General features: G+C 41.0%; 3 protein-coding genes across 5 annotated transcripts in view; 2 read left to right on the top strand and 1 right to left on the bottom strand.

The window, feature by feature from the left end:
* LOC106601502 (growth arrest-specific protein 7) overlaps positions 1–11,399 on the top strand; it is a 31,602-nt gene extending 20,203 nt beyond the window's left edge. For 2 of the 3 annotated variants that reach the window (XM_014193726.3, XM_014193728.3), the window contains 8 exons: positions 547–662; positions 2,507–2,581; positions 2,710–2,788; positions 3,542–3,670; positions 4,285–4,408; positions 6,418–6,497; positions 6,630–6,728; positions 9,270–11,399. In XM_014193726.3, the coding sequence (XP_014049201.2) occupies positions 547–662; positions 2,507–2,581; positions 2,710–2,788; positions 3,542–3,670; positions 4,285–4,408; positions 6,418–6,497; positions 6,630–6,728; positions 9,270–9,383 (816 nt within the window). In that variant the 3' untranslated portion in view covers positions 9,384–11,399. The other variant, XM_082971482.1, reaches the window with a different exon arrangement.
* A 1,223-nt stretch (positions 11,400–12,622) lies between these two features.
* On the bottom strand, positions 12,623–14,549 carry LOC123741900 (recoverin). The gene is made up of 3 exons (XM_045716184.2): positions 14,069–14,549; positions 13,598–13,709; positions 12,623–13,445 (listed from the first exon to the last, which is right to left on the bottom strand). Exons 1-3 carry the CDS (start codon positions 14,447–14,449, stop codon positions 13,327–13,329), a joined length of 612 nt encoding a protein of 203 aa, XP_045572140.1. The 5' UTR covers positions 14,450–14,549; the 3' UTR covers positions 12,623–13,326.
* A 5,538-nt stretch (positions 14,550–20,087) lies between these two features.
* LOC106601450 (germ cell-specific gene 1-like protein) lies at positions 20,088–25,388 on the top strand. The gene is made up of 5 exons (XM_014193666.3): positions 20,088–20,388; positions 21,429–21,476; positions 22,575–22,727; positions 24,386–24,497; positions 24,709–25,388. The coding sequence occupies exons 1-5, from the start codon at positions 20,088–20,090 to the stop codon at positions 25,019–25,021; spliced, it is 927 nt and encodes a 308-aa protein (XP_014049141.3). The 3' UTR covers positions 25,022–25,388.
* Positions 25,389–26,217: the final 829 nt, after the last annotated feature.

The following is a 26,217-nucleotide window of genomic DNA, read 5'->3' on the forward strand; positions in this document are numbered from 1 at the left end:
GACTTTGAATCCAATAGGGTAGATTTTGTCTGTCATATTAACGCCAACTCATGTGTCTACAAACATGATTGTAACAGAAGCCTCTTTTCACTGAACTGTGATTTGGATGGTTGTTCTTGTTCCACTGAGTCATGTTCTCAGTGGCTGTCTGTATTTCTGTGGCATAATGTGCTCCACTCAGCCAAAGCTCAAGCCCATTGTGTGAAATGAATCTGTCACCTCTGGTTCACGTGGGGCTACCACATCACTCCCTGTCCTATCCACATCCTGTTTCACATAGTGGGATGGGCTGCTCCTTGTTCAACCCTTAGACATACACACACTCATAACTCACACGCAAATGACGAACACACCCACGTGCGCATGCACTCCTTGACACATACATTTGTAGTTCTCTGACTCATACACTCATCCACACACACACACTCCCCAACACCCCTCACCACTCACACACACTCAATGTAAACAATGTCATTTTCTCCATGAAATGAAGTCTGTGGCTGTATTGGTCTGCGTGTGTGATTGATGCTCCATCCTCTCCCTCAGACTGACAAGAAGGACCCCCAGGGGACCCCCTCTGTGGGCGGCTTTGAGGTGCTGCTGCAGAAACAGCTCAAGGGCAAACAGATGCAGAAGGAGATGGCTGAGTTCGTCCGGGAGAGGTAACACAACATAGTCAGCTTGGAAGGGGTCAGTGGTACTGTGTATTTTGTGTGTTGGGAAAGGTTATTGATGCTCTTTATCGTATCTTTTTGATCGTAATCTTATTTGGACTGTTTGTCGTGTCTTATCAGGGTGAAACAGGGTTCTCTTGTCTTTATCATTATGTTATTGTAGAGCATGGGTTATTTTGTCCTTGACAACCTGGCTCCACTCTATAGAATCTATTCATATATTTACATTGTATTTATTTAGCAGACGCTCTTCTCCAGAGCGACTTGAAGGAGCAATTAGGGTTAAGTGCCTTGCTCAAGGGCACATCGGCAGATTTTTCACCTAGTCGACTTGGGGACTGGCCCAACACTCTTGACCGCCAGGCTAGCTGCCGCCCCAGGTATATCATCCCCATGCATTGAGAGTTGAGAGTCAGGTGAACTACTGTTCTGTGGTCTGGGGAAATGCATCATCAAGTGAAATTAGGAGGCTGCAGATTGCACAGAACAAAACAGCAAGGACTGTTTTAAGGTGGAGATATGGTTCTTCTGTTGCAGTCATGCGCAATGTTCTTGGTTGGTCATCTATGGACAAGATAATTGAAAAAAACATGCTTATTTTATTTCATAATATACATCCTTTAAAACGGCCAAGTTCTATTCACAATGGTATTCAGTTGGTAAGAGACAGACATTCCGTAAATACTAGGAATAGATTGTCCACCATCTATGCGTTATCCAGACAGAAAAGAGAAATAGGCAAAATAACATTTCGATTTAGAGCAATAAAGAAATGGAATAAATTAACTGAGCAAACCAGAAACCTTTCAATAAATAAATGTAAACATTATTTTAAAACAATTGAAATATAATACATAGAAATGTTGTGGGACTATAGTAGATGAAGAATCAATATTTTTTAGATTGAGTATTTATTGGGTCATTATTTAGTATATAGTATATTATGTATGTTTGTAATAGTGTGTTATATGTGAAAATGTGTTCATATTATAAATTGTATTTTAATGTTTAAGGACTCTTGGAAGATTAGTCCAAATGGGGACTAAAAGAGATCCAAATAAAAAATTTAAAAAATGCACATTTGAATTCAGATAAATGTGTTGTACTGTACTAGGTTTATAACGTTAAGTTGTAGACGTACACAAAGTGGACATCCTAAACATATGCTTTCATAGGCTTCAGCATAGCAAGAGGCCCCATTTTGCGCCCACCACAAAAGTTCCCATTGACTCAATAGACTTGAGAATTAAGTGGACTTTCACTTTTTTCCCTGACTGCATTCACACAAATCCTTTAAAGGCCCCATTCCCCAACATCCTAATTCAGGGCTGACCTTTCTTCATTGGTTCAGTGAGACAGCTGACCTGATGTCAGATTCTGGCCATATCCATTTCTTTGGAATGGCCTTAGTGACGTCCCGTAGAGGACAGGTTTACTCAGATGTGTATGGTTAATGGGTATTTGTGGGATAATTGAATGTCACAGAAATACGGCTGGCCTTTCTGAGTCGCCCTCAGGGTGGCCATGAGTAAATAGCCTCACATCATTTCCATCTCTGTCCTTTCCACAGGAAAGTGCATTAACTCATATCCAGGCTGTTGTTATAGGATATTGTTTGATATCTTCTCAGCACAGAATAATAGGCTTCTGCCTTTAAACACTGTGGCCACAGTGCTGTATGTCTTTGGGTGTCAGTGATGTACTGGAGGACAGTGTCTCCATGCCCCAATGCTCCTCTGAAACTCTGTCAGCTTTTAAAAAATGTTCTCCTCTATTGGTCTTCCCTGGAGTCCCATACTTTAGAGCCCCATGGCTGTCTTTGTCTGTTGCAGGATAAAGATTGAAGATGAATACTCTAAGAACCTCTCCAAGCTCTCCCAGAGCCCCTTGGCTGCTCAGGAGGAGGGGTGAGTGAGTTAACAGAATAGATTTCTATTCGTTCTATATTCTTCACCATATACCTGTTTGCTACCTGGGTGTTTTCCCATCCATTCTATCCAGTTTGGTTGATGTCTCTTGTTTGATCCCATTCCAGAACCCTTGGGGAAGCTTGGGCCCAGCTGAAGAGGAGTTGTCATGACGAGGCTGAAGTCCACCTCAAGTTCTCCAACAAGGTAGCCTACTGTCTTGCTAGAAGATACTGTGGATGTTATAGATTGCATGTACTGTAACAGACCAAGAAAATTCTAAAATCTCGATGTGAACCGACGGAAGTGGACAACATCCATGCTTCACTCATACCCTCAATAACATTATAAGATGTATTTTCTATGAGCTATGGAGCCTTTAGAGAAGGCTTAGTTGGCAGTCAGTTTATTTATGTGTTCCTTTGGTCAATCCAAGGTCTCTATGACCACGTACTGGGGTGTTTGTTTACCTCACTCTGGTCTGACATGGGCAAAGAAAAAGAGGGGGGAAGCTTACAGCAGCAATTACCAGTGAAGAAAAAAAATCTACTGGGTCTTAAGAATGCTTAAAATAAAGCAGAGGTAGCCTTGAAGCTTTACATCGCCTCCATTGTCTGACTAATTAGTGGTGTCTTCTGATGAGCCCCAGGCTGCGGACGCGCAGCACACCATGATCCCCTCTCCTCTGAGCTCGGAGACACCCCGGCTGATGGGATGGGGTTAGGTAACGTGTGGTCAAGTGGAAGAGTGAGAAATCCTCTTGAACATATAGTGGCCTAAGTGCACTTTTCATGACTATTTGTATCCATGCTTTATGCAGCTAGGTCACATATATCCTGTATAGGCCTACTAGGACTCTAAATCGGTGTATAGTAGTTAGATAGGCAGGTGCAATGTAGTTACAGTGTAGTTACACATGATTACATATCAATTACAACTGTAATAACTGTACCTCTTCAGCTCCAGTGTGAGGTGGAGAAGCCCTTGCTGACATTCAGAGACAACTTCAAGAAGGAGTTGAAGAAGTACGATCACCACATCATAGACCTCAGGAAGCAGCTGGCCAGCCGCTATGCAGGCGTGGAGAAGGTATGGACCATTCTAAACCAAAGCATCCTATAATCCTTGTCCTACAATTCAGGTTTTCCCAGAGAAGCTTTAAACGATCCAAAGTGTATGTCAGAAGAAGTGGTTTAGGGATGATCTGACTACACCACAGCATTATTCTGTTGGACTATGGAAACCATTCAACCTATTATAAGATGAACTGGTTTTTTGCTCAGGAAAAACCTGTTGCTTTTTGTTGCCTATCTTTCTCCCCATGGTAATCCTATAGACTAGATTAATCAATCGATTGACTTCATACGATCATAACGTCCTGTTTTATTTTAGTTGGCATCCATTAAACACAGGAGATTTTGTGGGTTTACGGTCCGTGCCTGCCAAGTGCTGTGTTTACATTTCCAACAGTGTTACATCATGACATTGGAGAATTGCCTCAACAGACGAGATGAAGGAAGATCCTGTGATGTGAAATAAGAATAGATTAAGGGATGAGGCTGGGATTTGAGTGGGGAAATAGGTAGCCGACATGAAAGGGCTGCAATGACTGTGGTAATAGCTGTAGGTTCAGTAGATCTGAGGATTAGCATGAAATTACTCATATTGTTTCTGTATTCACACTGCTACTTGGGTTGCTGTAGGCCCGTAAAGCCCTGGCAGACCGGCAGAAAGATCTGGAGGTGAAGACCCAGCAGCTGGACATCAAGCACATGAACAAACACGAGGAGGACATCAAGAAGGCCCGGCGGAAATCCACACAAGCAGGTCAGGGGTTAAACACACAGTGCATCATATGTAGAGCAGCCGCACGTCACAGTTCCATGAAACACCAGCATAGCGGTGCCGATTCTACCCCCAGAGAGGAGAGAACATGCACCCAAAGCATGCTGCATTCTCAGGTGTGCTTTTTATTAACTTACCACAGTGTACTTCTAAAGGCGACAAATTGCTTCTCTCCTTTCAAATCTGAGCCGTTCAATTCACCCACAGCTGTGTTTCTTGATAAATCAGCCCTGTATCGCTGAGCAGCCGCTTTTATGTTGCGTAAGCCGCTTTTAAGGCCACTCTTGCGTTGCACGCAAAATGCCTACCGTTGTGATGTTGTGCTGCCATTGTGTAAAGTTGTGGTGGTGTTTTCAACAGCAAGAGGCATAGCCGACAGAGTGAGAACTCTGTTGAGGAAAGCACCCCCTGGCACAACACCAGAAAACATTGCAAAAGAGAGCCAGTAGTATTTCAACATGGGAACAAGTTTAATGATCTATTTTTGTGGTGGGATAATAAGTCGGCTGGGAGAGGACCATTACCCACAATCCCCAGGGCTAATCTTTCGGTCGCAGTGAACAAGGGTATCAATGGAGGACTTGTCCCATCTGGACCAGCCAGGCATCCCAAACAGTCAGATCTGGCGACATGGATCACATGGCCGGGCCTGTTGTGTAAATGGAGCAGAGACAGGGGTGCGGACAGTGCAGATATATTTCACACGCTCAGGGTTCAGACTTGGGGGTGGAATCCCAGACTGTGTTGTCTAAGAAGACTATGTTATCCCCAGCAGGAGGCAGAGGGGGTGAGGTGGGGCTGTGCTGCAGTCAGATAGGGAATGTGGGGGCGTTCAGTCAGACATGGATGGGGTTTGAGAGCTCAGACAGGAGGCCGACAACACTAAAGCTCACTGCCAACAGCAGCCTATAGTAATGTAATGATACTAAGCAATTAGCTTAGTCAAAATATTGAGCAATGTCTCTTCATTTATACTTAAAACCATCTGTTATACTGCAAGTCTATTTTCCAGTGTTTTGTGTTGTACTGTGGATCTCAAAAACATTGCATTATCATGTGCTTAGGAGACAAACACATCTTGCTTTGCATTTATATTTGAATGTGGAATCACAGTGAATATGCTTAATTCAGATAACATGAGGCTATGATCAGCCATGCAGTTCAATGCCTGGGGCTCCCATTTCTCTGTATTCCAAATAGTATGATAGTACAAATAGGTGCCAAGATCGTAATTGGTTTTTCCGTACATATCTATGCACACACTTTAGAGGAAAAAGCCAGCATGAAAAAATAAATAAATAAAAGCCGGCATCTTATTCATTCTCTCTCCCACTCAGATAATTAGTCTCAGTTCACAGCTCTAATCAATAGATCCCGTTAGGCACGCTTTAGATGATGTCTGCCTTGTGTCTTTCACTTTTTCCAGGGGCAAATGTCATTAAAAACCCTGGCCTCATTTCCATATAGATTGAGATGTGCTATTATTGGAGAGGCTGGATTGTAAAATAACTTCCTCTGTAGTTTTGTTTTAGGTTGTTTCTTACACCCTTTCTACAGTAGGCCTTTGTAATATATGTCCAATAGATTGATCTGAAATGTAGAAGAATGTTTCTAGGTCACATTTGCTTTGCACTTTTCTTCAAACCTATTGAACCAAGCTTTTATAGACTTAGCATCAGAGGTTAGCATCGGTGGTTTAGCCTCTGCATTACGTTGCATCGATAGAGATGTCCCACACTGCAACACGCATGGTTACTGAGTGCCCTTGGCTGGAGACATAGGGACTGAGTTCATGCACACCTTTCCTCATGCATAAGTTCATTTAGGGCCTACATTTAATGTAGTAAATACTTCAATCCGGTAGTACTTCATCTTTAACTACCTCAATTTAACTGCACAGGTATACCAGCAACGTAATGTTGATTTGTTGAGTATTACCTCCTTGTCAAATACACTGTGTTGAATGACCACTCTGAATCTGTTCTCTACAGGTGATGACCTCATGCACAATGTGGACCTGTACAACCGGGCCCAGTCCAAGTGGTTTGAGGAGATGGTCACCACAAGCCTGGTAATACAATTGAACTAACTCTTCATAGTCTCATTGTTGATAACAAACAATAAAAGCTGATCATGTTCATCGTTATCTTTGTTTTGACAGTGAGGTTGATTCCTTGTCTATTTATTTCCCTCTGTTCTTCAGGAGCTGGAGAGACTTGAGGTTGAGAGGGTGGAGATGATACGACAAAATTTACGCCAGTACACAACGCTGCGACATGAAACTGACATGTTCAACCAAAGTGTGAGCCATGTGTCCATTTCACTTACAGTACAGGTGGCTGTTCCCTTGAGTCAGCCTTACAGAACATGTGGATGTTTGCTGAGTCCCGGTTGTCATGACAACCTGCACTCAAGGGTAGAATACGGTCACCGTAACAGACCTAGACGTAACATAGTAAAAGTAAAATCTGGGACACCCCAATTAGCATGATATGTTACGTTTCATATGGTATGTGTTAATTTGTAGATGTCCATCATCCATTTCGTATGATATGTTACGAATTACAATTCGTATAATATGTGATGAATTGCAATTTGTACAATATGTTTAGAATTTGCCAAACGTATGATATGTTAAGAATTATGAATTATAATGTTAGCTAGGTGGCTAAGGCTAGAGGTTAGGGGTTAAGGTTGGGTTAAGGTTAGTTTTAGGAGTTAGTTTAAGGGTTAGATTAGGGTTAGGGGAAGGTTTAGCTAACATGCTAAGTCAGGGGTCTCCAACCTTTTCTGACATGAGAGCTACTTCTAAAAAACATTTCACGAGCTACTCATTTTTTTCTAGCTTTAAAATAGTCACATTGTTCTCTTCTCCTCTCCCCTCCAACTCTTCCCTGGGACCTTAGTGTACATGAGAAAGTAGTGCATTATGTTTTCTGTCAATATAGCTGTTTTTAAAAATGGTCAATAACACATCTAAGGGGGGCTCTATAAAATCCAAATTGTTTTATATTTTCCCAAATTATGTTTTTTCAGTTTTATTTTTCCTGTTTTAAGATTGTTTTTGTTTTTCACTTTCAAAATGACACTTGAGAAACATAAAGTGTCTGTCTCTCCCCTCATTGTACTGTGTTCATAGAGAAACAACGAAATTGGATGTTGTGAGTCCATGTCAATGTTTAAATCACATCAGAAGAGCCTTTTTTTTGGTCTTGAAGAAAACGAACACGTTTAGATTTTTTTGTATAATTGCCCTTTAATTGTGCATCTGGCCCTTTAATTGCGCATCTAGAGAGTGAGCAATGTGCCATCTAATGTGCCGGTCTAGCAATGGTTCTGTACTACTGATGCTTATTTCATGGTAACGTTTGCAAATAATAGACACAAATGATGTACTTACTCATGATATACAGTACTTCTGCCAGGTAAGAAATTAATTGGCAGATATCATGTTAGGTTTGGCTTTTTAAGCGAATAGTGGCTAACCAATGGTGGGATAATGTCAATGTTGCGTTAATTAGATTGTAAATGGAAGCTTGCGGTCTCTGATACTTGTGAGATTTGTTTATGTCAGTTTGCGGTGGAACGTGAAAAATACATGTACTTTCAGAATTGTTGGCGAGCTACTCATAGGTGGGCTGCGAGATCGATCTGTTGGAGACCCCTGTGCTAAGTCGTTTCAAAGTATCTAAAAAGTAGTAAGTAGTTGCAAAGTTGCTAATGTTGTCTGTGATGAGATTCGAGTACGCAGACTTTGGATTGCTAGACGTTGGCGTTATACCCGTAAACTTCTGTCTCATGTAACCATGCCAAACATATCATACTCATTTGAGTGTCCTGTATTTACACTTACTACGTCTAGTCTATGAGACCAGATTGGCCATGGTCAGCCTAGTTAATTGATGAGCAGTTTTTAACTTATGTTAAATAATTAAATATACAACATAGGTTGCACTTTGTGATGATGACCTTCTTTTGGAGAGCATAGTGCTACAGTAAAACCAAATGGTCATCAGTGAAATAGGTCATTTGGAGTATGTGGTGTATGTTGATTTTTTTAAAGCAGATCCTTTTAGTTAACAATTCTAGAACAAGTATCCCAATACAAAGAATTTGTGCAATGTACTTAGATCAACGTTTTGGCAAGCATGTTTGTTGTGAAAATCCTGGCCAAACAGTTAAAAGGATTTCACTGCCTCCGAACTCGATCACCATACCTCTGTCACCCCTTCACCAGCTGTTCTCATCCCCTGCTGGCTGCTTCACTGGGCCATACTTGAACAGGGAGAATGAACCCAGATGCTCTCCTCATTTAGGAGGTGTGAACACCTGCAGATCTAACGAGACGTTTAGGGTCCCGTACCAAGGGTAGTGCCGCTTTGGGTGATGGTGAAGGCCAATTACAGGTGGCACACTACTGATCAGCCTAATAAGGAGGTTGTCCTTTAGAAGGCCACTAGAACAAGCTCAGCTGATACCTGCTGGCACACTTCTTTGCCTCCAGTTGTATTAGCAGAAGGCAGCTTTATGTGTCTCCAGAAACAGCAAGCTTAACCCTGTCCACTATGGATAGAAGTGTCTGTCTCTTCCCTCATTGTACTGTGTTCTGTATGCGCATCTAAGAGTTCTCTAAGCATTTACATTGTCTATGAGATGTGTCAGTGTTGGCTTCATGTGTGATGAAGGTCCGAGTGTGTGTGTGTGTGTGTGTGTGTGTGTGTGTGTGTGTGTGTGTGTGTGTGTGTGTGTGTGTGTGTGTGTGTGTGTGTGTGTGTGTGTGTGTGTGTGTGTGTGTGTGTGTGTGTGTGTGTGTGTGTGTGTGTGTGTGTGTGTTGGTTGGCAGACGGTGGAGCCAGTGGATCAGCTGCTTCAGAGTGTGGACCCAGCCAAAGACCGAGAGCTGTGGGTGCAGGAGCACAAGACCGGGGAGCTCCGCCCTGTGGACATGGACATATAGTCAACTACACTGACGTACCTCAAGCAGCCAGAGGCAACACCTCCACCTCCATACTGTCAGAATCCCAGGCCTCTCACAGAACATTCCAACTACAGCTACAGGTGCAGGTGCATGTATGTTCAGGATAAGGTGAGGCCTGTACATTCTGTCTATGATGACATCAGAATAGCACAATGTTATCGCAGTGATAACTGGAGAAAAGTTAGCATTCCCAATGCAGTGCTTTTGAACCTACAATGGAAAAACAAGAGATAGATCAATTGTCCAAATACCAGCATGTTACAGTAATACAATGTTTGATAGTTTTACTCTGTATAATGAATGCCACTAAACAAGCATAACCAATAATTTTGTTTTTTATCTGTTGTAATATTAGACGTTTACACTATTAAGAAGGATACATTTTTATGTATTTGAGGAATAGATTGGATGCATTGTAAAACCTTAGAATTGTGGCATATAAACTGAACAACTAATTATTAACATTTCACTTTATTTTAGATACTGGAATATGAAACATTATGTGATATCCTAGATTAAATATGATATATTTTCATATTTACAGCAATTCATTTTACCTGTCAAGATATGCATGTTTTGGGAAATATCTTACATTTACTGTATATGGTTAAGTGCATATTTGTGAAATATGATGGCTGTCTTGGCACTGTAGTACAATGTATATGGGATGTGTTTACAGAAAGTATATACTCCAACTTACTGCACTCAATGAACAAGAGTGAATCAACTCATTAAGGTTTGTCATGAACATGCATTTATGTACAACAACCTCTCTCAAAGTTGAATAGGGTAAGATGTTTAGGATTGTGAAACAGCATGTTTGTCACAAGTCACCTCATGTGGCAGATTGGAACATAGGCCTGAGTCTATTTTGGATCAGTGGTGAGACAATAATGACGACGATCCATGTTACAATGAACACCTTTTAGTGCCTCAAGGTTATAAACAGTACCTGGAATGTTCTTGATATATTCTATTCTGCATCAGTGTATATTTGTAGATACAAGCTAGATGTATTTTGCTGTTAACTGTTTGTGGCCTTGCACTTTCGGTCAACTAAATGTTTGTACCTTGTTGTTTGTCAGTTAATTATAACAGTATAATAGTCAACAGATTCTAAAATCATTCATTTATTTTGCACGGGCACTTTGGGAGTCAACCATTGCTTAGAGTTGGGAATTGCTATTTTGCATTTATCCTAAATACAGTACACTTTGTATATCCAAGAGGAGTGCTAAGTTGGAAGCTCCAAGTCACATTTTAATGACTCGCAAAGCTCATCAGAAAAAGTGGTCAGTGTTACTTGCACTAGAACCTGTACTTGTCCATACATTTCATACAGCATGCTATTAACAGATAATAGCATAGCCTTTAGCCAACATATCCACCTAAACAAGCGTACATAATATAAAATACTGCATGTTTGTGTGTCTGTCTGTCTGTCTGTCAGTCTGTATTTTGCCATCTGTTAGTTATTCTGGAAGTGTAACAAAGCAGGGATTTACTGTGTTTATGGACCATCTCCTCAAACTATCATTCCTTTCATATTCTAATGTAGATAATACATTATCCACATTATGCCAAGACATGCATACAGAGAAAACATCTATTCAGTATATACATGCCTTATCCACATTGTTTCTAGATGAGAAAATATGAAAATACCACTGAAATGATTTGCATTATTCTACCCCAAACTAATACAGATTGAAATGTTGTACTTATTGTATAAGTTATCCTGCTACAGTATGTGTCAATGTTATGTGTTATGGTAAAGTTCTTACATTAGAAGTTAATGTACTTAACTTAACCAGTCATTTTGTAGAAATGTTAATGTTGATTTAGTTGCCTTTTGTTAACTGATTTCCATTTCTCAAGTACGTCAATTCAAATGTTTCCAATCTTTAAAGAAATGTCAAATCATTGGTGACCTTTGTCCAGACAATATACTGTAGAATGCTGTGTCTACAATAAATCGTTTCCTTTGAAATACGATTTGACAAGACTTAAAAGGGTTTTGTTTCATTATCATATACTGGCTTACATACAGTTTGACTTACTTCAAGTTCTGGGACATGTTTAAATGAATTGGATTCATCCAAGTAAGCAGATGAAATTCAGCCTTTTGCCTCAGGCTTTTACAGTCAATCCCCTCCCCTCTGACTGTCTGTGGATTGGCCAGGGAGATCCAGGGAGATAGGACAGGTGGGGAATATTAACATGAAACCAGGCCATGCATTACTGGGAGCCAATCAGGCTTTAGAGAGAGAACGAGTCAACCCGTGTTTCTGACCTTACAGCTTGGACAAGTTCAGTGCCAAGATGACATATGATTGGAGTTAAAGCACATGTTCTGTAATGAATTATTTGACGTGTGTAATGTATGGAACGGGCTGCTCCTCAATCTAGATCATCTTTAATATTGCAGATAGATTGTGGTTCTATCAATGTAATTGTTTGCATCATATCCAATATATATTTTTTTTCTTCTTTATTATTTTCCCCTAACCCTACCACCCCTCCCCTAATTGGAGTAAACTAATGGACAACAATACTTTGACTTATACTTCCTGCTTATACAATACATTTTACAGACACAGTACATTATACCTTAGTTATCCCTCTTCCTTTAGTCCCACCCTTCAGCTACCCTTTAGTCCCTCCCATCTAGCTCTAGTTTTGATTTCTACTTGCCATATATTTTCAAACTGTGCTGTGGTGTTTCACTAAAGTTCTGAACCTTTCTATTCTCATAGTTTGAGGCTGCTCCTCAATCTCCTCAATCTCATAACACTACATTCTCTTAGATTGCAATTATGGTAATTTAGTTATATGTTTACTATTGTTTTTGTAAACAAAGACAGTTATTGTATTTGATACAATAGTATGTCTCTTTAACAATATAAACCAACATAGGGTGTTTTATATGATCAAATTCAGGATGATACCATTTCAAAACAAAGTAACAACTCTACACACTTAAATACATGCTTATTGAAGGTCAATAAAAATGCAAACAAGAAAGAAATCTCATTCCCTCAGGACCAGGCAGACCATTTTTGAAAGCACATCTGTTTTGCTCTTTTTAGAATGCATTGAATCTTTCAACAAAAATGTAATATTACATATCACATTTACTAATTTTCTCTACCGGTACTTAAATCCCTTTATATATATATATTAACGTTTTTTTAGAACCACTTTATAATGTCTTTTTTCACAGTGTTTTTTATTATATAGTTTCCAGCAGTCACTGACAGCATCAACATTAACAATATTAAAGAAAAATACTCCTTTTCCTTTGTTCTACCAGTTGAATACTGTACATTATATGAAGTTTCAGTCCTGCTAAGCACATTATAAGACACATTCTATAGACATGATTACCTTAATAAGAAACCTCTGCCAGGATGTTTCTAAACTGACCTTCACATACTAATAGGATTGCTAGTAAGACAGGGATTGTTAACTTCAGCCTAATTCCCTTCATAAGGAGCTCCCCACTGGGCACAGATGTCAATTCTATGTTGGTTCGACGTAATTTCATATAAATATCATGGAAACAACATTGATTCAACCAGTGTGTGCCCAGTGGGTCCTTTCCTGGTAGCTTTCTCTTTATTAAACTAATGAACGCAAGTGAACACAGCAGCAGGCAACAGAATCTTGGAAACCATTATTTCATTACGAAATAGAAAAGAATACCCATAATTCTAGAGCACGGAACAGTTATTTGAGTGGGAAGAAAAGTCCAGGTGGCTCATAGACAAACAGGTCATCCACCACAATGTGCGGTACTTCAATGTGTATGCCAATGTTGCCTAGCGCACAAAGAGCCCAGGTCTGGCAGGAGAGTTGGGTTTGTAAACAGTAAAGCTCTGAACAGTCTTATAGAATTCAAAAGAATGATTTTGTCTGAAAGCTATTGTTTCTTCTCCTTCAGTTTGTCCTTGATTTTCTGGGGCTCATCATACTGAATCAACCGTAGGATGTCCTTGTTGTCCATCACTCCTTGAATGAATTCCCTCTCTGCAATCTTGTCTGGAAAGGAAACATAGAAAATGTCATTACTGAATCAACATTATTATGGTTGTTTATTTAATGTGTCTAATTGTGCAAAACTCATAAGAAGTCTGTCATTCCAGAACTGCTCATCCTATCAGATTTAGAAAATTCTACACAATCAAAATTACCATCTTCTTTCTTTCCAAAAAAGTCCCAGACTTTGTCTGCTCTCTTATCAGGTGTGTTCTCATCTTCTGGCAGGTCGTTTTGGTCTTCCTCAGGGATCATGTTAAATATTGACTGTAAAGCAATCAAACAATAAGGAAAAACATGTAACTTTCAAATGTAGATTAAATACTGAATTCAGCACATGGTCTATAATAGCACAGTTCATGAAACGCAGACTACAGAAAGATTGTTCTCCCATCATATTTTTACGGGATGACTGAATACGTAGAATATTAAACAATTCACCTAATCATTTCACAAATGTATGAAATAATATATGTTCTGCTTTTAATTTGATTCATCTTGTTGCACTTTTTGGTTGTAACTAAAATCTTTGTTTATGTCCATTTTGTATACTGTGTGGTTCAGTAACTACCACCACCACCACTGTGTCTACACACTAGAGGCAGAGAAATTGTTTGTTTTTGTACCTTAACAATCTCTTGGATCTCATTTTTGCTGATGGTTCCGTTTCCATCCACGTCGTAGAGGGCGAAGGCCCACTCGAGCTTCTGCAGGGTCTTGCCTCCGGAGGTAAGGTGCAGGGCCACAATGTACTCCTTAAAGTCCAGTTGACCATCTGCGTTGGTATCAAAGCTCCTAAAGACATGCCTTGCGTACTCAGTAGGGTCTGCGTTAGGGAAGAAGCTGGCATAGATGCCCTCAAATTGCTCCTTGGTGATCCTGCCTGTGGGGCATTCCTTGAGGAAGGACTGGTACCAGACACACAGCTCGGCCTCGTTGTACTTAGTATTGGACTTCAGGTCCTCCAGAAGTTCCTTGGACAGTGCCCCACTCTTAGAATTCCCCATGCTGCAAAGAAACACTATGGTGAAGGGATAATATTGTTCTTTTTCTTGTTTTGTGGGCTTCTTCCTGACTTGGTCTGACTCTCCTTCTCACCCTGACCACTTCACAATGTGCTGAACAGGATTATGGTCATCGCTACTTAAATACCAGACAAGCTGTCTTGAAGATAAAGAGGATAACTACGTCATACGAGGTTGACATATTTTCTAGGGTCCAATGAGGTAGTAGTGTGTGCATCATACAGGCCCAATGACATCAAGCTTTGCATAATACAGGTTGATACAGTTTAAGATTAGCCAAGGATTAGATTGAGCTTTCTGGATGTAATATGTCCATTGTTGCCAAAATAACGATGTTACATGATTTCCATAAAAAAAATACTGATACTACCGTCCTATTTCACCTATTGTAGTTGACACTACAGTGATGTTCACTGACTTAACTTTTATTTTACCTTTATTTAACTAGGCAAGTCAGTTAAGAACAAATTCTTATTTTCAATGACGGCCTAGGAACAGTGGCTTATCTACCTTGTTCAGGGGCAGAATGACACATTTCTATCTTGTCAGCTCAGGGATTCAATCTTGCAACCTTTATTGTTACTAGTCCAACGCTCTAACCACTAGGCTACCTGCCGGCTACCTGGTTTATGGTAAACAAGATATGTGAATGAGCAGGGTGAAAGGTGTGCAAGTTTCAGCCCACCTGTAGAGCAGGGTATTCGTGTCTGTGAAGCAGCTCGGGGCTGTCCCTGTAGCTAGCATAGGGAGATGAGATGAATTGTCTCTCCATTGTAACAGTCTCATGGCAGATTACTGGACCATCTGCTGTTTTAGTAATTGGACCTCAATGAAATCAGTTATTGAGCTGAGTAAGTGCTGTGCTGTGAGAGTGATGGCTTTACTCTGACAGCTCTGTCACAGCATCATACACTCCTCTACTAGAACTGGCTAATGCTCAGCGGAATTAGAAAAGTTGGCTAATTTAGATTAAGTTAAATTCCTGAAAATAATTAATGTTTCCACAGAGTCTTTGCCAATATTGAAACCCATATTAGATGACCCTGCTCAGACCATGTCAACATTGCCATGTCATTGACAGATGTCAAGTTTTTTACGTAGTGTTGTAAAGCAATTTTATTTCAGTATTGGTTACAGAAGGTAGTGATTTAAACAAGGAAACTTTGTTATACACTACAACCTCAAAAGTATGTGGACACCCTTTCAAATTTGTTGATTGGGCTATTTCAGCCACATCCATTGCTGACAGGTGTATAAAATCGAGCACAGAGCCATGCGATCTCCATAGACAAACATTGGTAGTAGAATGGCCTTACTGAAGAGCTCTGTGACTTTCAATGTGGCACCGTCATTGGATGCCACCTTACCAACAAGTCAGTTTGTCAAATTTCTGCCCTGCTAGAGCTGCCCCGGTCAACTGTAATGCTGTTATTGTGAAGTGGAAACGTCTAGGAGCAACAACGGCTCACAGAACAGGACCGCCAAGTGCAGGAGCGCGTAGAACGTAAAAATCGTCTGTCCTCAGTTGCAACACTCACTACCGAGTTCCAAACTGCCTCTAGAAGCAACATCAACACAATAACTGTTCTTCTGGACCTTCATGAAATGGGTTTCCATGGCCGAGCAGTTGTACACAAGCCTAAGATCAGCATGCGCAGTGCCAGGCGTCGGCTGGAGTGGTGTAAAGCTCACCGCCATTGGACTCTGGAGCAGTGGAAGCGCGTTCTCTGGAGTAATTGATTTGAAATTCAGAATTAGTATTTGAAGGATCAATAATATGGAAGCCTATAATACCATCTTCAAGTAAATTGTTATGACTGGCAATGGTATTAACAGCATAAAACTGTAAATGATAGTGAGACAATTAGCATTATGTGTGTTATGGTGTTAGTGGTATGTTGTGTAGGTACCAGGCTAAGATGTCAGTGTGCTGAGCTCAGCTCAAGGTATTTGCGTTGCCCTCTTGTTACAAGAGAGTGAAGTCTAAGCAACTCGTTTACAGTACTGTACGTCTGATCATCTATGGCACAATGGGGGAAATGGCATTGGTGTTAATGTCAGCATCTTTATAACTTTATACCGTATATCTTTAGAACTTTATACCGTACCTAAATAACTTTCAGGGTTTTCAGGGGATTTTGGTGGGATGGTGTGTGTGAATGTGTTATTAATTTAACTGCATCTCATTTTAGTTTTGGCAGCCCCAGCAGAGCTCATATCAGCTTAGGTCTTGATCTAATGTGTTACCTAGTAAAACCAACTGACGTCATAGAGGGAATGAAGCTAGTGTAACCAGCTTATGTCTGACGTGATGGCAGTGTGACACAGGGGACACAAACATAGTTGTGCAAATCATAACTGCTGAGCACAATGTTCAGCCAGATGGATTCCTAACTCATATTTATGTACTGAACATTTTAATGGATTAAGCACTCAAAGCACTCCTATGCCATCAATCTGGAATTTCTCGGGCATTATCAGATGGCAAGTTAACCCAATCACAGTATCTCAAATATATGTAAGCAGCATTAAGAAATACTACTGTAAAAAATGTGTTGGTGGGAAATTAGATTGATGTTTTATTCATTACTGATGTTTATATCTTTATAATGGTCAGGATATAGTTGTGTAAGTTGAGTTCCAGTTATAATAATTTCCTGGCTATTTACAGGAAAAGAAAGAAGTGGACATCTAAATCCATAACAACACACTGAGGGGTCTTGCCTGTAGAGCCTCAGGACATAGCAGCCTACAGTACCATCATGATGCCAAAATCAACATTTCTTACATTGGCATCTAAACTCTCACAAGTATATCAGGTCCAAATGTATTCTTATTTTATGTTTTCTTGCTTCTGTATAGCCCAGTGTATGCATGGTTCTCATGACATCCACGAGCCTGGACAACAGCTGAGCGTGCTGACGTGTTCAGAGCAGTGTGTATCTACATGGGGTTGAACAAGGTCAATGTCCTCATCCATCAATGGTGCTCAGTTCGCCTGGCAAACATGAAAGGATTCAGATTGAGGATAATCCTGATTTTTGCTGGAATACCTTTGTAAGCTTTTAGTTTTAAGGTTGCATGTTTCATCTACTGCTGGTCATTTTCTATTCTGTAAATTGTGGATTCTGGCCAAAAACAAAAACAATACAGGTATAGTTGAGAGGGGAAATCATGTTCATTTTTTATTGGTTGTTATATAAGAATAGGAGGAATTGGAAGTAGACAGTTGTTGGTGAATGTTTTTCAGCACTACTCTGAAGCTGGACATTGGGCATTTGGCAAGTGTACATTCCAAGATTATATATCAAAATCGCCTCAAACTGTATGGACTCAAAGTAATTGGGTCATAAGCATATCATTGCACATAATATTGTAAATCAACTAAGATGGCCCCATAATCAAGGGTAGACTATATTTCCTAGGGAAAATATTACCAACCCTCAACATACTACAGAATTGAAAGATAACTACAAGAATACAAGGAAAAATATCTCAAAACCCTCGGTCTGGTTCCATTCACTTGAAAGTAATGTTTTGGTATTTGTGCCTTTTTAAGGTCGAATAGCACATGGAAGGCAATATACCAACATATGGATTATGTTAACAGACTTTCTGACAGAACATTGTTGTGCTGCAATCGTATACTCTCAGCTCACTGGTTTGCCTTAATTTCCAATAGGAGGTGTCCAATATTATGTCAAATATTGATTGATTACACATCCGTTTTATTGCCCTGTTTTCCCCACCACTTGAATCTGCAGAGTCATCTCTGTCATCTCTGTTTTCTGTTGGATCTATTAAGTGACACTGCCCCATTAAGTCACAAGAGAGTACATTTAAGGCTTGGTGTTACATAAGATGTAATATCATTACTAAGCATTATCATGGTAGTTCCACAGTGTACTGTGTAATTTCTGCCATGAGGAATTAATTCCTCATTCCCTGATCTAACAATCCTTCTGGGTCCTTTGTTTTTACGGTCTGTGCAGAAACGTTTGGTCTCTCAGAAAGCTGAGTACAAATGTCAGTATCAAAATAGAAACAATCATTCAGTGTTGTTGGATGTTAGCCCCATGTAAAGAATTACTGCACCTCACCAACACAGTGGAGATGTTTAGATACCTGTGACCCTGTGTCCATTCTGTTTCACTCAAGTCAGCTCCATGCACTGAACTCCAATAGGTAGGCCACAACTGCTGATCAGTGAAGGAAGTGGCACTTGCTGCCCTCTTGGTATTCATTGGCCTAGTGGAGAGTAGTTATGGACAAGACAAATCAGTTGAAGAAAATGCAGGATCCTTTCTCCCAACATCTGTCATCTCTTAAGCCTATTTCCCAAAGCAGTTTGCCTACATTTGCATGTAACATCCTGCATAAGCCAATCACCAGGCTATCAAATAGGAACAGATTTACTTTGCATGCACACATGTTGATGCTTGATCTGCAGCCTCATGCAATAATGTGTGTTTCACAACCTAAAGTCACTGTCACACTTTGAGTTGATCTGACCTTTATGATAGCAGGTACAGTATGATGAAATTATACACTGAGTGTACAAAACTAATATTGAGTTGTACCCCCTTTTTCCCTCAGAACAGCATCAACTTGTCGGTGCATGGACTCCACAAGGTGTCGAAAGCGTTCCACAGGGATTCTGGCTCATGTTGACTCCAATGCTTCCCACAGTTGTGTCAAGTTGACTGGATGTCCTTTGGGTGGTGGACCATTCTTGATACACACGAGAAAAGTTTGAGCGTAAAAAACCCAGCAGCGTTGCAGTTCTTGACACCGGCTTGACGGTGTACTACCATACCCCTTTCAAAGACACTTAAATATTTTGTCTTGCCCATTGACCCTCTGAATGGCACACATATACAATCCATGTCTCAATTGTCTCAAGGCTTTACAATCCTTATTTAACCTGTCTCCTTCCCTTAATCTACACTGATTGAAGTGGATTTAACCAGAGACATCAATCAGGAATCATAGCTTTCTCCTGGATTCACCTGGTCAGTCTATGTCATGGAATGAGCAGGTGTCCTTAATGTTTTGTACACTCAGTGTAGTTTGTGAAAACATGCATCAGTAATGCCCAACTATGCCAGAACATGTCCAGTCCAATGTTGGCAATGGCGAGAGCCTTGTTCCAGATTAAAGAGTAAGCCCAAATTAATCTTTTTTATTACGATGCTCAAAGAAACCGCTTAGGTTTAGATATGACAATAAAATGGAGGTCTAGAATATAATTTGTCCTGAGTAATAAATTACGCATTTGGTGAGTGGGTGGAGAAAGATGGGAGAAAAAGAGACCTCAGCAAGCAGAAGAGAAAAGAGAGAGAGACTTCAAATTAACAAGGGAGAGACAAAAAGAGTGATTGGAGGATTGGAGTATAAGGAAGCGCAAGCAAGGAAGAGAACGAATCCTTCAATAAAGGTAGCAGGCAGCACATCCTTAGAGCCACAGGAGAGATGTACATACAGCATCACTCAAGGAATCTCAAATGCCACAAGATTATGAAGATTTGAGATATATTTGAGAGGCGAAACACGGCAGCGACATATCGAAAGCCTGGATTAGTTGCCTTTTCATTTCATTTCATTTTGCCCAGCCTCCAGCATGGGGACAGAGTGCAGTAGGCGGGGGTCCCTGGCGCTCACCCTCAACATTGTAGCATTTACGTGTGCCCTGTCAGCAGTGACCACTAGCTTCTGGTGCGAGGGAACCAGGAAGGTGGTCAAGCCTTTCTGCACGGGGCCGGTGACGACCAGGCAGTCGTACTGCATTCGCTTCAACAGCAGTAACATCAATGACAGCAGGCTGGTGCAGTACATCTGGGAGTCGGGAGAAGAGAAGTTCCTGATGAGGAAGTTCCACACCGGCATCTTCTTCTCCTGTGAGCAGGCTGCTGACATGAATGGTAAATAACTTTCATGTACAACTTGCAGAAATGTTGAAATAGAACATGCGACTATGTTGGCCGCTCAGCAGCTGGTCCTGTGTGACCATGCTCTCTAAACCTGATGTGGTTTGGGTACGTTACAACAGGAAGTGAAGGAGGAAGTACATTGGGAGAGACTAAAATAAGATCAAGATGCAAATTATTTGACAGTCTACTATTTACTTGCATAATTACATCATCATGTTGTTTTGTCTTTTTTTAGTCTTTGAGATTTGATAAAATAAGCAAAAAGTTATGTTCTATTTGGTATCAGGTTACTTGTGTTGACTTTACTGAAATGGACTGACTTTATAACGATGCATCAGTTTTAGTAGGAGTTTTACAGTATGGAGATCATTGAGTGCAAGAATTGGAATGCTTGCAGAAACTCTGTGACCCAACATTGATTTGCTATGATTGCTGTGAGAGTCAGCAGTAGCCAGTCCTGAGGTGTGACAGAACAAACAGCTGTGAGAGTCAGCAGTAGCCAGTCCTGAGGTGTGACAGAACAAACAGCTGTGAGAGTCAGCAGTAGCCAGTCCTGAGGTGTGACAGAACAAACAGCTGTGAGAGTCAGCAGTAGCCAGTCCTGAGGTGTGACAGAACAAACAGCTGTGAGAGTCAGCAGTAGCCAGTCCTGAGTTGTGACAGAACAAACAGCTTAATGGGATAGAAAAAGGACTGGAGACATGAGGACTGGAGGCATGAGGACTGGAGACATGAGGACTGGAGACACCACTATCAGATAATGGATAGGGTCTGATTTTAAAAGTGGTAAGCGATTTATCTTGGGGAGTAAGCGGTCAAACAACATGAAGGTGAAAGTCCTGATCATAACCATTTAGCTGATGCTTCTGTGCATACTAACACATTTATATTTCCTTTATAGAAAATAACAAAGAAGGGTAAAACATTTTTAGATTGCATTACCTATTTCTACAACTACAATTTACATAAGAAGATAAGAAAAAGAACAAGACTAGGCTATATGAACTAAATTAATGTTTCTCTGCTTCCAGGTTTTAACTGCAGAGACTTTAAAGACATTGCACCTGACCATGAAAAAGGTGGGTAAAACCCATTTATAAATGTCACGGCTGTCGAAAGGAGCGGACCAAAGTGCAGCGTGGTTGTAGTTCCACATTTTATTACATCCGTGAAACTTTGCAATACATAAATAACTGAATCTACAAAACAACAAACCGTGACAGAGAGAGAGAAACAAACACTACTCAAAATGTAATAACCCACAAAACCCAGGAAGAAAAAACCCTACTTAAATATGATCTCCAATTAGAGACAACGAGGACCAGCTGCCTCCAATTGGAGATCAACCCAAAAAACAACAACATAAAAATAGAAAAAATAGAACTTAAACATAGAAATACAAAACATAGAAAAACACAAAACACCCCCTGTCACACCCTGACCTACTCTACCATAGAAAAGAACCTCTTACTATGGTCAGGACGTGACAATAAAATGATTATCTTTCAGTCTCGTAGTGTAAAGCCCTGATAAATCTATATTGTCCTCTTGACCACAACTTTATATAAGTCCAGTCTTCAAAAATATATCAAGACAGTGATTTTATAGGATGATGCCATTTGCAGGTGTCCCCTTTTTCACTCTCTTAACAAAATCTATATGAAGCATCAACAATCTTTCAGAATCTACTGTGAGAATAAATAAAGACAGTCATATCTGCTCCCAATAATTGAATGAGTAAACGCAACACTACCCCACTACCCATTAAGTTATTGGTAGTATATATAGACTTTATTTCATTTTTTTCACAAGTGTACTATTCCTCTGCAACTTTTTTAGAATGTCCGTCAACTCTTGCTTTTTACTGGAACATAATCTACTGTGACTGCAATCGGGGCTTCCTTAGGAAATCCAAAACAACAGTCTAAAAACAAAAGTAAAGCTGTTGTAGTAGTTTTACATTAGAAGCAGCTTTCATCTTATTATCAGTGGTACCTGTCATCTCTATCCAAGTCCCACCAGAACAGGCCTACAGAGAGCTCAGGGGTCTCTTCCTGTCTGGGTCTGTGGACTTGATGTCTCCCTTCCTATAGGTGGGATTATTTAGTAGAAGGAAGTGGATTCTAGAGGCGACAGTAGTACTCACTGACTGACTCCTCTCTTCCTTCTATTCCCAGGGGTCCTGTGGCTGTGCATCACAGCTGAGTGTCTCTACCTCATCCTGCTGTTCACGGGTGGTGTACTCATGTGGTTAGAGCTGTGTCCTTGCCTCAGCGTCATGAACAAGCTGAAGCTCAACGCCTTTGCTGCTATGTTCACCGCCCTGTCAGGTAACACATCTGTGCCTGGGAATGATGTTCACAGTCATATTTTGTTTTTTTATGTGACGTTCACCATTTGTCAAGTGAACAAGTCATCAAAGAATACTTTCATACAGTCACTCAAAGCTGATCACCAGCCATTGAGGAGTTGATTATCTCCCTGCATCCTTAACTATGAAGTCAGCTTCACAGAGGGGGCACAATAGTGAGTGGACATCCCCTGGCTCTGTTTCTCAATGACCAGAGGTCATGTCAACCTCCATGCCACGCTGTCACACTAAGGCTGGCACTGGGCTGGTCAAATTGGATAGAGAGCCAACAGTAGACAGGCTTTGGGAGTCCCAGCTCCACAGTAGAGCAGAGGCCAGCGTGTCTGTGTGTAACACTACCCACCAAGGGGATTACATCATCTAATACCATGCATGCAACCCACTAAACATCTCAGGTAGGCAGAGGCCGGCCAGAGTGACAGTGGCTAGTCCATATCCTAATTTTCATATCCTAATTCCATATTCAATTTTACAGATACGATATTCAGTACACTGCTGATTCTACTCTAAGTTTTCATCCTTCAAAGACCGTTTCCAAAGCTGATACGAGTGGAATCACGATGATGTTGAGAAAATGTATGTCAATCAGGAGTCATGTTCATTTAGATTCACTAACTGTATTGTCAATAATAGTTATTGTGTTGCTATCCATCTGCCAAACTGTATTGTAGGGGTAAGTAGGAGTGAATAGACACCTTTAAAATGTGGTTTATGCACTACAGAATTTGTGGAATCCCGACAGCTAACTCTCCTTGGGTCTGTGGAACAAATATGAATGTGAATATGAATATGATTTCGTTAGCAGAAAAGCAGAGCAATAATAGTAGCAGGGTGGGATGGGAGCCTTGCTCAGGGAGGTACAGTTGTAGGGAAGCTAGCCTAGCTAAGAGCTAACGTAGCGCGTAGAGCAGTGGTCTATGGTCTGTGTATCCAATGCCTCTGGGGATTTGCTGGTTTCTGGACTAATCGGATTGGAGATGAGGCAGTGGTTTTGGGCCAAGACAAGGCCTACCCAGAGGAGTACCCCCACCCCTCCCCTCCCACCTTCCCCTGACCCCCTCCTCTGGTTGTTAGGGCGTTAATCCCAAGTAAAGCAGCTGTAGACGAGCAGAATGTTGGCAGAGAGATGGCCAAGAGGCAGCAGAGAAAGAGAGAGTAGAGGGAACACTGTGCTGTGGTGAGCTTTGATTCTTCATCATTCTCTCTTCTATCTGTCATTGTTATGAAGGGAAATGGCTGCAACTGTATTAATGTAACCTATCAGCTTCCCCAGTAATACTATTAACTGAATATCCAGTGAATAAGGAAGCATGATCATGGTGAAAATGAATGGACTGCACTCAATGTTCTTCACACCAACACCTGTCCTCATGCAGGGTTTTTAAAATAAGTAAAAGGTATCCAACTGATAGCCTTCAATTCATAACGTGTACAATACTGCCACGTGTGGCTACTAATATCAATTGCGGATACTATTTCTTTTTCCTGTACTTATACCAGTGCTTTTAAAAGGTACAACCATTATACAAAAAAATATATAGTCTCATATATTATCTCAAGTTTTCATTCACCAACTTTATTTGCGTTTTGTATTGTGTTGTGTCCCTCGGGATCCAGGCCTTTTGGGGATGGTTGCCCACATGATGTTCACCACGGCCTTTCAGCTGGCTGTGGCTATGGGTCCGGAGGACTGGAGGCCCAAGACCTGGGACTACAGCTGGTCCTACATGTATGTACTGACTAGGTCACTTACCATTACACTAGGTGCTGTACAATAGGAGTTGTCTCTGATTAAACTCTAATACCCAGCTATGTGATACTCGTGCAATTTTAAGCGACGCTAGCATTCTGAGGCCATGTATAGTAGCACAGTCATGATGGAGAGAGCATGCATGCTGAGGTTAATCACACCCTCTGTACTTCTTCTTCCCCCTCCCCAGCTTAGCATGGGGCTCCTTCGCCACCTGCATGGCTTCTGCGGTGACAGCACTGAACAGGTACACCAAGACCATCGTAGAGTTCAAGTACAAGCGGCGGAACATTGAGAAGAAGCTGAGGATCAAGCAGAGGCTGCTGGAGATGGACCTGCCAGAGCAGATGTGGGACATGTACGTGACGGCTGTGCCTGCAAGTAGAGAAGGAAATGCTGGGCCTCTGGACCTCCCTGTCAATGGGCACAACCCCTCCACTGGAGCAGCCTATGTAGTGGGCCTGGACAGCATGACAGAACCACAGGGAGAGGCCTACTGCTAAGACAGTGGTCACCAACCCTGTGCCTGCAGGGCCCCATTCCAATACTGTTAGAATGTACCTTCCATCCTCCCTTCATTGAGGTTACGACTGCTCCAACATGATTGGATAGGTTCCAATTCAAAACAAAAAGGGGAGAAAGAAAGGATGCATTTTCACAGAATCAGAACAGGGCCTACGAGATCTATAAGGCTTTACAGGACCAGGCTTGGTGACCTCTTCATTAAAATGACCATAAATTGGTTCTCATATACAGGATCCCAAACTCACTGGACTATATAGGGCATAATGGATCCCATTGAGAAGATCATTACTAATATTATGGCTAAAGGAACATGGAGCTGACTGAATAAACAACACTTGTCCTCAACTTCCTCCTGTATGTTTCTAGAGCCAAGGCCATGACTATTCTTATCATTACTGTTATTCTGGAGCAGATGGTAAAGCTGTTTTTACCAGCTATGTTAGTAGTTTTGTTGCCACATTCGGCATGGGGCAGCAAATATCAGCCAAGTCTAGTTGCCATATGGATGCTTGGTGTACAGACGGCTATTTCCAACACGTACAGTAGGTTACAATATGGTGCTTATGTTTATATGTGCTGTATGTACGTTTGTGTTTGAGAGAAAGTTGGATCTTAATATTTGCTTCAGAATGTAATGAAGAAAAAGGCAGCACCCATAAACATACACTGGAAATGTATTGAACACAAACTTTGTCAGAAATTAAGGACAATACAGACTGTGAATCTGTCTATGATTATTGGTAATATTGAGGAAATGGGTTTAAATGCTCTCATAACTAGGGAATATTTAAATGTAAACCAACTGCAATTGACTACAGACTGAATGGATCAATGCAGGACTCTACTAAATATTTCAAGTATTTGTCCATGCAGCTGCCTTGAATTGTCTTGGATTTAAATTAAGGGATGCCATGTCTTTTCTTATGGTAATACTTGCTCAATCTGACTACAGAAAAAAAATGTGTATGACGATCATGACCACAAATCCAAATTTTTCCAAGTAGTTTACAGTACTTCGACAATACCGTCTAAGCCTCTGTTGGTGAAGGACTGCCATCTAGTGGAGTAAAGGGTAAGTTCACACAAGTTCTGAGGACCTGCTTTCCGACCGTGGATGTCGCTGTCACTTTCCTCTGTATTTCCATGGTGTTACACAGTAGGCCTATGGCATTAC

This window comes from Salmo salar, chromosome 03, assembly GCF_965601325.2.
Source record: "Salmo salar chromosome 03, fSalSal1, whole genome shotgun sequence".
NCBI classification, from domain to species: Eukaryota; Metazoa; Chordata; class Actinopteri; order Salmoniformes; family Salmonidae; genus Salmo; species Salmo salar.

Excerpts from the sequence above, each read along its gene's own strand:
- LOC106601450 (XM_014193666.3), top strand. The coding sequence starts at position 20,088 with ATGGGGACAGAGTGCAGTAGGCGGGGGTCCCTGGCGCTCACCCTCAAC. Across the intron at positions 21,477-22,574 it reads TGCACCTGACCATGAAAAAG|GGGTCCTGTGGCTGTGCATC; the intron begins GTGGGTAAAACC and ends TTCTATTCCCAG. Across the intron at positions 24,498-24,708 it reads GACTACAGCTGGTCCTACAT|CTTAGCATGGGGCTCCTTCG; the intron begins GTATGTACTGAC and ends CCCCCTCCCCAG.
- LOC123741900 (XM_045716184.2), bottom strand. The coding sequence starts at position 14,449 with ATGGGGAATTCTAAGAGTGGGGCACTGTCCAAGGAACTTCTGGAGGAC. Across the intron at positions 13,710-14,068 it reads AGATCCAAGAGATTGTTAAG|TCAATATTTAACATGATCCC; the intron begins GTACAAAAACAA and ends ATTGCTTTACAG. Across the intron at positions 13,446-13,597 it reads TTTTGGAAAGAAAGAAGATG|ACAAGATTGCAGAGAGGGAA; the intron begins GTAATTTTGATT and ends TTTCCTTTCCAG.